General features: G+C 38.3%; 1 protein-coding gene across 1 annotated transcript in view; it reads right to left on the reverse strand.

Moving 5' to 3' along the window:
- Positions 1-12,578, reverse strand: part of MPDZ (multiple PDZ domain protein) — an 84,311-nt gene that overhangs the window by 48,763 nt on the left and 22,970 nt on the right. The window contains exons 11-17 of the mRNA XM_009073821.1: positions 11,811-11,890; positions 10,935-11,081; positions 9,707-9,874; positions 8,547-8,732; positions 6,314-6,523; positions 4,620-4,736; positions 2,071-2,229 (exon numbers count right to left, since the gene is read on the reverse strand). Coding sequence (XP_009072069.1) covers positions 2,071-2,229; positions 4,620-4,736; positions 6,314-6,523; positions 8,547-8,732; positions 9,707-9,874; positions 10,935-11,081; positions 11,811-11,890 — 1,067 coding nt within the window. The remainder of the gene's footprint in view (positions 1-2,070; positions 2,230-4,619; positions 4,737-6,313; positions 6,524-8,546; positions 8,733-9,706; positions 9,875-10,934; positions 11,082-11,810; positions 11,891-12,578) is intronic.

The raw sequence follows: 12,578 nt of genomic DNA on the forward strand, positions 1-12,578 counted from the left end.
AAAACATAGATCAAGGACTGAGAAGTTGGACTTAGAGGCTCTGTATCAGTATTAGAGATTTTTCTCTGAAACATAATAAAAGTAGCCAAAAACTACTACCTCTATCTGTCTTAGTTCTTATCCACTGGTCCTATTAATTCTTCTATTAATTTTTCAAAATGTGGGGTAAACACGCTTCCTATGACTTGGGGACGTTTTGCTCTCAAGGGCCTTAGTCAACTTTCGTGAAGTGCATACATGCTTGCTCTGTACCCAGACAAGCACCAAAAAAGGTCTACCTGGAACTAACTGGTTTAAGTAACAGCTGAGAACATAATTGAGTGAAGCCTAAATACAACTAATCTGCATGATATAACCAATGACATCCTACCATTTGAGAACAGAACACCAGTACTATAATCTATTTAAATTATTTATTAAGGTTCCAAATACAGGTGGAACATCTACTTTGATGGCTGTTTTGTATCCATTTCCAGATCACTGAAAACAGATCATACTCAATATTTATTTCATATGCCATATATTAGTCACAGTATATGCTCATCTTTATTTTTGTTTCTCTTAAAGAAAAGCCAATGCTGTAATTTTTGAAGTCAAACACAATTTCGGAAATTTGTAACTAGAACATGTGATCTCATTAACGCATTCTTCACTACTATGAGTTTATGTACGTTTCCCATCATCTATTTTAAATGTGGCACCAAAATGGCATTCAGAACCTGTCAACTGTCCCGTAGCCAGAAACAGCTGAAATACCTCTGCCTTCCTCATAGCATCAAATAGCATCATTTTAATTTTTACTGCATTTTCACTTGCTTCAAGAGTCTATTTTTATGAACTATTTTCTCTCTGTTTATTTTGTGAAATCACTCATAACGCAGAGTATGCTACTTGGTAAGAACTTAATAATCACTTCATACTGGTGCACAGAGATGAACACTGAAAAGTCAGGATCATAATCTTTAAAAAAAACACATGTAAACCAAAGCCATCTTTAAGTCAATGCTGAAAATAACTTAAGACTTTCTAGAGCCTCAGTGTGATATATAATGTAAATCCGGCCTCTATCTCATAAAATGCTTCTCAGCATGCAAAATGCATAATCCGTTTAAGTAACAATTACAGAGTTAAACAATGCAATCTGTCCCACTGGCACAGCAGAGATGTGCCCTTCTGTGGATTAGGAGAAACCATTAGAAGATGAATATAGCTTTCCAACTAGCGCCTTGAAGGGCTGAACATATTACAGAAGGGCTAAAGGGAGTTACTGCAGCTCAGGTGCGGAGGAAAAATCAGCAGCTACACTCTACTGAAGACCATAGACTGCAAACGCAGGAAGAAATTCCTACAATGTTACTTTCAAAGATGACTGCTAGGAGAAAGGAACTGGAAGCAAAATAAATCTATAGATTCCGAAGAAAAAAGAACATGAACAAGCATGGAGAGAAACAAAACACAACTCTGATACAAACAATCAAGTCATTATGGGTATGTGACCAGGAACAAAAAACTTACTGATCTAACAGTCTTTAATAATTCTTCATTTATCGACTTTAAATAGAAATTATTAGCAGAGCTTTGATATATACAGACTTACTTTTAATTACAGTATCATAATGAAAATTTCATTCAAGAACACAGAAACATACTAACAACAAAGAACAAAAGCAAAGCTTCATATGAAAACTTACCCTTTCTTTTCACACTAACATATCATAGAACAGTGCAGTCATTTTGAGTTACCACTCTTTAAAATGTTTTGAGTAACAATTAAGTTTCTCTAACAGACTGCTCGCCACAGCTTTAATACTACAAACATCTCACCACAGTTATCTGGCTAAATCATGCTTTAGCTTCGCAAAAATCCAAGCTTTCAGTCTTCTATGTGCCTCTCTCTTGAACAGAGGTATCTGTAAGAGATCAGCACTACTCTAAACAAAACTGCACTTTAATCTGGTAACAAATATTGCAGTTTGAACCAGGATGACATAAAACATTTATATCTAGTATTAGAGCCTGTTCATGTCTATAATCAAAGTTTGTCATCAATAAAATCGTGCTTATTTTTACCTTGGGAGCTGATAATGGAAGAGAGAAGCTGCCGTTCGGCTCACCGCTACAGGCACTGTCACGCAAAGCGGTCATTGAATCCTGGAAGACGTCTCCCTCTAGAGAATACTGTGATTCAAAGGTGAACTCATCCGCTAGATCTGCCTCGCCGGAGTCCACCTAACAACAAAAGCAATTCAATCAGCCAGGCTGTTACCATCACACCGCATAAGCCCCAAACACATGCACATCAGCCACTACATACTGACACTTTTCTGCTTTTTTTTTCCCCCTCCATGTTTGCATTTAGCTTATAATTGCACAGCACAGTAGGAAAAGTTTCTGCTTCCACCTTACTACATCTTCAAAGGTTGCAAAGAATATCTGAGTAAAGTGAGTCTCAGCTAGAGTAAGTCGTGGAGCAGGCTCATGCCTGTTAATAGAAGTACAGAGTGTTGGGAGAAATACGCTGAACTCCCTGGGGTCAATATTTTGATTTCTTTAGGGCTTTTTGTTTGTTTGTTTTGTTGGGGATTTTTAGGTTTTCTTTTACATAAAATTAGCAAGGAAAAAATTAGGAACTTCACTTGGTGCCACCTGTCAGGAATGTTACCTCAACTCAAGTTCTTAGGCTCACTTATTTTTATACCCTTTAAAAAACACTCTTCTAGAAACTGCAATGCTTTTCAATATATTTATAAGAAAAAATTCTGACATGATTTTTTATGATTTCTAAAATATTTTACATTTGACAACAAATACAGACATTCACATGTTTCTCCTATTTCTCTTCCATGAGAAATAAAATTTTAAGAGTTTCAGACATTGACATGGGAAGTATTTTTTGCCTTTTTTTAAAAATGAAATGCAGAGCTCAAGAAAGCAGTGTATGCTAACAACAATGACCAGTGAGTTTACCGCCACAAACACACCATAAACTTTCATGACACAGACAAGTTGAACTCATCTGCAGAGATGGGACCTAACTTGTTTATCAGCTTCTGTGGTTAATCATATCATGAATTCATTATACCAAATTCACAACAGCAATAGTTACAATCTGCAATGATTCAATATATTGATTTCTTTTCTAGCTAAAAAGGATCCATTTTTTTATTATTTTAAGCCTAAAGACTTAACAGCTAATCCAAACTCCTCCTTTGCTGCAACTTACTCTAAGCCCATATTTTGGAAAATGTAGACCGGTGTTACTAAAGCTATGCCCTAAAATCAGTACGGCCAAAACTGGGGACAAATCCGTAGAATCTGAGTGCATCTCTGTCTCAGTATCTCACAAGCGTACTCTGCAAATACATCTTCAACTGGGTGACAGCACATTTAGTTCCATACTTTGCACATTTACTTAGCGGACAGAACCGAAAACTCTATTACTGTGTCATATTTTTTCATTGCTGTCTTCATAATATTAATTTTTAATATGAATCACATAAATCCAATTTTTAAATACTTTCGTTTTAATGTCATCTTTTCAACACATCTTTAATTAAAGGTTATTTTTAATATATAACCTGGCTTCCTCATGCCTCTTCTCAATGAACAGAGTAAGACAAATACTAACTACTGCATAAAGTTAACAAATTTTAGAAGAAAAAACAGGCAGTCTTGTTTAAAATCAAGTTATTAAACCAGCTTGTCATTTGCAAGTGTGAAAAAACAGCAAACATACTGGAAGCAGGAATTCAGACATTTTCACCTTGGAAGGTTTTGATTTTTTTAAATAACAAACTAAGCTTCCATGGTCAAGTCCACAAAAAGTGAGGGCCTAGTAACTTCAATATCAGACTCATCAGTACAAATAACCAGGAGCAGACACACTTGGAACACATTTATATTCTAGGTTGGAGTATTTTCTTCTTTTTTTTTTGGGGGAGCGAGGGTAAGTTGGGGAATGTTTTGCCTTTTTTATGTTGGGTGAGTTTTTCTGCTTTGTTGCATAGTCCTATATCCAGTGTCTTTTTTTATCTGAGTTCTAATTGGTAACTTCTGGGCTATGTAAGGTACTGAATGCTCAGGTAAGCCACATTGTTTGTACAAGTAAACACCTGACCTTGCAAATCTCATAATCACTAATTGATGTTGAAGGCTAAAGAATATTATTAGGCAGCAGTACTTGCAGCTTCCGGGGACAGACAGCATTCCTTGGAAGGCTGGATTACATGCAAAAAATGAGAGTACCAAAAACTTTTCAAGTGATGCATTCTGACACATAGGAAAATAAGCACATTAACATTTCTCTACACAAGGTGAGATTTCCAAAGGGATGCTCAATGCATGCAAGAAATAGATAGCATGCACTTTCAAAAACATCAACAAAATCCCCTTTTTTACCCCAGCAACTAACATATAGGCCAGATTCACAACTCATGCAAACAGTCAAAGCCTCCAGATGCCAGTTTCTACCATGTCAGGATCCAATCCACCTGTGGTGGATGAGTAGTGTGGTGACAGTAAACACTAAAAAATAATCATGAACAAAGCAGTGACAAAGCAATCCCTTTCATTTCAAAATGCACAGGCTGAAGAAATCTTTGGTAAGTTGGGCCACTAACCAGAGCCAGCTCAGCATGGAAGAGGGCTGCATCAGCTGGCCCCTCCTCCTCAAGTGACTGGGCAGTGTAGAAAAAGCAATCTTCCTTAGCAGAGACATAGCCCTCCTCGGGTGAAAGCTGCAGAAAGAATGAAGCTCTGAGTTGGATGACTGGCCAGGACACAGGATGTGCAGTGTCTTCTCATGGAAGGGGGTGGGGATGTTTGGAAAGGCAAATGGATTCCAAATGCAGCAAAGAGTTCACTTCAATCACAGTCACAGCATTGGGTAGGCAAAGAGACATTTTTTTTAAGAATTTACCTGAATTGATTCAGCTTCACAACTCATTTTACAATCCCAAGTAATGAAAAAAGCCTATCCAGTTATACTACAGAGCCCACAAGTTAGTGTAAACTAATTTTCAATTTCTGCTCTTACTAACAATATACCAAAATTGCCACTACAGCTGCCACCAGAGAAAGGCTAACAGAAGAGGTCTTTACAATCTTGCTAGCCAAAGAGCAATCTTGTTTGCAGGCAGGAAGAATTTATCCATAGTCTGTATTTTACGATTGTATCTGTCAGGCAGAACAGCCTCAAGAGGACAAAACACAGATTTGACTATAAACCAGTAGCTTTTTCCAATACATTTTGATGGTAGGTGCATTTGTTCACTACTGCAAAAGAGCCAATTATTATTTGCAATGTTTAATTAATTGGCAAGTATAATAAAGGAAATGTTGAAGAGCAAATGCCTACATTTGCAACTGCTGGGAACTGAAACGAAACCCCCCCACATTTTCTCTTTTAGAGTGATGTCTTCTTATGTATGAAAATTTTGTTTTGCAAGACACTTTAATACAGTCTCTGCTACAAAAAATGAATTTAACAGAGGCAGTTAAAATGTACCCTCTTACTATGAAAAGCAAAGTTTCTAGGAACCTAAACAGCAGCCATTCCTTCTCACTGTCTCCACAAAGATCTACTAAGAATGAAAATTTGTATCTACATCCACAAGGATCACAAGATTATCAATTCATGAAAAGCAAAAATGAAACCCTAAGACTGTACATGGGCTTACAAATATAGGGAAAGGTATCTTACCTGCATATATGAACTAATGCCATTCTACTGATTTGAGTTTAACCCACCAGGAACACTAGGTCACTAGTATCCTTACTGATACACTATCTCGGTCACCATAGGTGTCCTTCAACCTCCATTTTCTGATTATTACAGATTACCATCTAAAATCAAGTCTGAAATAACCTACTGGATGTACACAAACTGAAGACTACACACCGTTATGCAAACAAAGTGTGCAGTCTAAATATGAAGAATGCATACTATATCTTGCAAAGCAAAGAAATAGGTAAATTCCAGGAAAACCACATTAAAACAACTTTATGCCACCATCTCACACATTCCAAGAACCATCTAAAGTGCACAGTGTACAAAATTATGCATGGCAACTTTCAGACCTGAAAGGCTCTGTTGGCTGCAAGATGCTTTGTGGCTATCTCAGCTGCAAGGCAGGTGTGCTAGGTTCTGCAATCACTACACCAGTCATATACTTCCCAGGCCATTCCTACATGCAGGAAATAATGGGGCCACTCAGCTGTACCCCAAAGCACACTACGTGTGTGCAGACGTCAGGATCATCATGTGCCAGCTTAAATTACATGAAAAGTACCCATTGAATTCTCAAATCCTTACAGGCAGTGGTTTGGCAACTCCTATTTTAACTGTTCCTGCTGGGGCTCCTTTCAGTGCTTGTACTGCTTCCTCCAGGCTGCCATTTTCCAAGTTGATATCGTTGACAAACATAAGACGATCTCCAGGAAGAAGTCTGCCATCTTGCTCCGCCACTCCCCCAGGAACTAATGAGCGAATCACAATTACAGTGTTTGCTGGATCAATGGGATCCTAATTAAATAAAAGGAAGAAAAACATTTCATTTTATTTAGTCTTTTATGTCATGAGAAGCAAGATTTTATTCATGAGCTTTGACTAACGCAGCAGAGTTGGGCTATCAAAAAGAGTTGGAACTCTCCTCCAAATGAACCCTCAGCAGGAGCATACCCTCCTGTCCATACTGCCCACACATATTTTAAATCTCAAACATGAACATTATTACTCCATTCTAGGTGAATGTCCCATCATGTAACTCCAGTAGAAAGTAATACTAAATTGCAGAATGTTGTCCATACACATCAGGCATCCTAATGCTCAGTGATCTGAGAATACAGGTGGGCAATGCAGCCTGGGACAAAGCAAACATGTCCACTCTAGTGGAACAAAGGACTTATTTTCAACAACTCTTACACTTCATGGCACCAGATCTTGCTCAACTGACAAAGCACTTTTTAAGAGACAAGTTCTCGTGCACGCATAATTAAACCCTTTATGTGAGACACGCACATACCAATAGCACAGTCTAATCAGCAAGACACAACAAAGTGCTGTTTGCTTTTAAAAAAGAAAACTGCTTTGAACCCACATCCTCCAAGGCACTGATTTTTATAAAAAAGCTGCCATCAAATACTAGTAACAGGAACATATGATTCTAAGAATTTTCACAGGTGCAAAACATTGGCATAATTCTTATTCACAAGGAACATCATGTTAATACTTCCAACACACGGTTCACATGAATGCATGCACAGAAAAAAAAAAAAAACAAAACCAGAAATTTAATCACATACCAGCTTTAGTGGAAGCAAAAGTAAGAGAAAAGCAAACATCTACAAACCAGCATGCAACTCTAACAAGATCCCATGCCAAGATGTACATCAAGGCAGCATTCAGAAAGTATGGGAATTGGGAGACTGCTGAAAGCTAGCGAGAGGAAAGTGTGAGGGAGAGAGGGAAGGACACTAAGGACTCTGTTAACACTTGATGGCAGTTTATGCAGTAAGAAGAATGCCATGGAGCAATAAACACTTCACAAGTGGCAATATAACTAGCAATGCTCAAGATAGGGTTTGAGCCTGAACACTGACATCTCCCTCACTGCTTTAACAACAAATACACTGTTACTTCAGATGACACTGCATGACACATCAGTGTGTAAATACAAAATCTTGGCATAGATTTACATTATGCAGGTAAATGCATAATCTAAGGCACAGACTAATTCTAAGCAGTGCCTGGGGGCATAATTTCCACCTGAAAGTGATCTCCATATGCAAATGCATGTACTCGGCAGGACAAGATCCAGCAGAAAGCTGGGAGAAGACTGGATCCTGCAGCACCACCAAAGAGCTGAGCAAAAGCCTCCACTGACCACAGTGAGAAATTACTTGAAGTCAGATTAAAAGTTATCCACTGTGACAACTGGCAACAGAAGGGACTTTTGTTCTGGGATCCTGACCAGGTATACGGGAAAAGGCAGGTACTGAACTGTTCACTGGGACACACCAGGAATCACAGCTTGGATACCCAGGAATTCTGAAGTCAAACACAAAATGAATGGGGGTATTATTTAAGCATGTCCTGGACAGATAGCAGCTAAGCAAGGGGTTTTGGAACTGCAGTTCTGGATTTTAGTAAATCCTGCTTTAAGCGCTTAAGTCCTTTATTGGATCTTGCCCTAAACACCTCACTGTAGGTGCAAAAATACATGGCTAAATGCCTGAACATTCTGTCTGCATGATTCATTGTCCCTGGGTCACTAGAAGATGAGCTTTCTGAAGACCCTAGCATATACAGATGATCTGTTTTTCTGGTCCAGTATTACCATCATCATTAGAACCTGTAGTCTTAACACAGTTAAGAGGGAGATGAAATGTAACTAGTGGGATGCCTACCAGCAGTGATATCCATCTAGCTTTACTCTACTGCTTGGTTTCCATTAACATTTACTGTTAAAATACGCATTTAGAACATGCTGCAACATCCAAACAATATAGAGTATTTTATCCTCTATCCAAAGAGATGCAAAACTTACTTGATAGTCCAGTATGCTAAATCCAAGTCCCATACTCCCTTTCTCCAACTCAATGCGCTGTACTTCTGTCTCCCACATCGCCAAAGACGAGCTTTGGACCTCTTTCACACTCTGACTCTCGTCAGCTGTTTCCAAAGCTGCTCCCTCTGTGTCTGAAGAGCCAGTGAATCCAAGGTCTATATGAGCCTGAGAAAAATAGTAGACGTTCACCAATAAAATATAAGCATTTGTGAATCTGCAGACAAAACTCTGTTCAGAAAAACCAAGATAAAACTAAGTGATGTATCTCTAAACACAAAAAAAGTGCAAGCACTCAGCAGATTGAGCAAACAAGTCTGATAAACCTAGCACAAAATTCATATATACTTTTAACAAAATAGCTATGGTGCAAGGATGTGAAAGTACTCACTGGAAAACTATTTACAAAATGGGATTTCTGTGAAACGAAAAACTTCAAAAACTTCATTAGTACATGCATTCAGATACACAGGAAATATGTGTTATTAAATGGTATGTCTAAAATATCCCTTCATTAAACATAGTAGTACCGACAAGAGTCAGAATATTGAATAAAAGCAAAACAACATACACATATCCCTAACATCTACATTCTTCACTTGGTTTCACATAAAAGCTTAGAAACTATGAGCTGAATTTGGTGCCTTGCTCAGAACTCAGAACTGTGTCTCTTTTCATACAAATGCTATTGCTTGTATACTACACTGCAGGCCATTCCTAGATGTTTAGTTCATCAGGCTGCCCTAAGGTTCGCACTTAGTAGTGACAGAAGTGTCAGCCAGTGAATGCACACACAGTTTGTGCAACACAAACCCAGTAAGTAAAGTTCAAAACTAGATTAAACATAATCAGATTCTAACAAACATACAGTTCAGTTTGCCATACCCCCACATCCCACCTACAGAAAACAGTACTTAGACAGATAGCCCCACATCCCAGAATATTTCTACCCAAGACTGACCAGGATGACATTTCCTGGTGGGCAAAATAATGCTTGATAAGCATAATTTGCCTTTTGCTATTTGTCTAGTTCCAATTCCTAAAACATTAAGATGTATTTCTAATATTGTAGAGGAACTTTATCTGGGGTTTTTTTTCTCAAGAAAATGTCATCTTCAGGGATTTTTTTAAAGACAAAATACCTGTTCTGTGAGCTGAACCTCAGATAGACTTAGGCCCTCCAGTACTTCTGGCTGAGTGATGGGGGCAGCTACCGGACGACAGCACACCATTGTCACCTTAATAGGCAGTTCTTTCAAGATACTGACCACATCCTTGTGGTTTTCTCCAAGCAAAGAGATCTCATTCACCTCAATAAGTAAAGAATACACCGTGGTTAGAACTACACATAGTATTTAGAAGCAGAAAGAATAAAAATAGGTTAAAAACCCCTAACCCCAAATCAGTAATCACCTCATTAATAAAAAATCAAACAAACAACAAAAATTCTCATGCTAACAGACACTGTCAACCCTTAATTTCTACGCAATTTGGTGCTCAGAATCAGCACCAAGAAAAGCTTTGAACTAAATGTATAGTCTTGTAAGTTACATGACATCACACTACAAATATCACATTCTCTGTCACTTCATGTTTCTTGCATTCCAACCGTCTGCCAATGGGAAGCAGTGAATTAATTTCTTGTTTTGCTCTGCTTGTGTGTGCAGCTTTTGGTTTCCCTATTAAACTGTCTTTATCTCAATGCACCCTTCCGATTCTCTCTTCCATCCTATTGGTGAGGGCGTGTGAGTGGCTGCGTGGTGCTTGGTTGCTTACTGGGGTTAAACCACAACAGAGTGACAGTGGATGAGAAAGTCACAATGAGCTGGCAGTGTACACTAGCAGCCCAGACAGCCAATCGAATTCTGAGCTGCATCAAAAGGAGTGAGGTTAGCAGGTCGAAAGAGGTGACTCTCCCCCTGTGCTCTGCTCTCATGAGACCCCACCTGTAATAAGGCATGCAGTTCTGGTGCTCTCAGCATAAGAAGGACATGGAACTGTTAGAGCTAGTCCAGAGGAGGGCCACGAAGTTAGTAAGAGGACACTGGAATGGACTGCCCAGGGAGGTGGTTGGAGTCACTGTCCCTTGAGGTGTTTAAGGAACGACTGGACATGGCACTTGGTGCCATGGTCTAGTTGATACGGTGGTGTCAGGTCATAGGTTGGACTCTGATCTCAGAGGTCTTTTCTAACACAATTGATTCTGTGATTCTGTGAAATAAAGCTAAGTACATGTGAAGTGACTGTTCAAGCACTAACTGGTATGCAGCTAGACATGCTACATTCCCAAAGTCACAACCTGTGAGAAGCAAGTTTCTGCTGAAAAAGCTTAGTGAATACAGACTAAGATAAAGTAGTATTTTTTCTTACTTCCAGCAGTTCATCTCCACTGAACAGCTTGCCACTTCGTCCAACAGGCCCCTCCGGTAAGATAGATCTGATGAAATGATGTCCCACTGTAGCTTCAAGGCTTATCCCTAACCCACTGCTTTCACTAAATTTGTTAACTACAGCCACCTAAGATAAGATTAAGAAATGGGTACATTTGACATATTTACAGCCATATTTTGTTACTTTCCATTTCACTGTATTATTAAATACAATGAGGTCAATATTCCAGAAGCGAAATACCAGAAGTATTGTCATGTGTAATGGGGACAGCCAAGTAAAAAGTGAAACTTGGATCACATAACATTTTGCAATAGATAAACGGGAACTGTTTGTGACAACAATCTATCTAATAATGCATAGTTCTGCAGACACTACAGCTATGGTATATGATTTTGCAGTAACTCCTAAACTCAAATACCACTTTTCAACTGCATCTACAGTATATGTTTTATGCATTATTTACATCATTACATCAAACCATTTATTCAGTATGCAGAATGGGTATGAAGTTTTAAATCCCAGCTAATGAAGGTAGCTTTGAAGTACATCTTAAACATAATTTTTTCCTCTAATAGATATTTATTCTCTTGAAGCTAGGAAATCAGTGAAACAATACTCATAGGCACAGTAATCTGATAAAGCCTGTGTCTGCCTTGCTAAAATACAGAAAAATACAGATCTACATTCAAAATTTATAAAAAAAATAAAATAATCTCAACAGACTAAGGAGCGTATGTGTAATTCTTACACAAAAAGGAACAAATACAATAGAGACATATTTCTACCAGTATGTTGTCAACATAAGAGATGGACAGATGAAAAAGTATTTAACAACGGTAGTGAAAATTTACCTACCACTATTTCATAATTCGAACCCATGATCCTCTGCCACTTTAGCTTTGTAGCTGCTTCTTCTGTAGTACTTAGCTGGAAATCTAAAAATTATGTCTGAGATTACTGTGACAAAGAATAAAACAACTTGTCTACTCCTGTAACTGATAAACTATATGGAACATGCAAGATGACACAATCATTCCCATGATGCCAGAAATCTCCTAAATTTGACTAAAAACTTGGCATGTTTTGCTGCACCAGGCTTGGATTTAGCAGAAGAAAACCTTGCAAAATAGTATTAGATTCCAACTGCGCAAAACTAACTGTGTATTTTGAAGGACATGAAGTTCAGTCAAATAGTTTGGTGTGTGTGGCTAGGAAAAAAGGACACATATTTAAACTAGCCTCAGAGTTGAGTGAATGTATTGCAATTTTTCAAGATAATAGGCACAAAGCAAATGAAAAAGTTACATGCATGTCCTGGGCATTTGTTAAACCAGACTGTATGTAGGCTGATCAGACTGATTCAGGGGGATGGTCAAAACAGTTAAAAATGTAAACTGCATACTGAACCTTTTGCACAGACCCTGCATTTTACCCTGAGTGACCAAAGACACAATCTGGTGGTTTTATACTTTCAAAACCGTAAGCACAATTGTAGAAGACTTTTCTGAAACTGTCAGCCCTAGGGCACAGTGATAGAACACAAGTACCACTTTTGGGGGTTTATTGTTCCTGTGTTTGGGGGTTTTTTTTGTTAGACTCACATATGTGCACACACACAATGAG

Source organism: Acanthisitta chloris, unplaced genomic scaffold (genome assembly GCF_000695815.1).
Source record: "Acanthisitta chloris isolate BGI_N310 unplaced genomic scaffold, ASM69581v1 scaffold4334, whole genome shotgun sequence".
In the NCBI taxonomy this organism is placed as follows: domain Eukaryota; kingdom Metazoa; phylum Chordata; class Aves; order Passeriformes; family Acanthisittidae; genus Acanthisitta; species Acanthisitta chloris.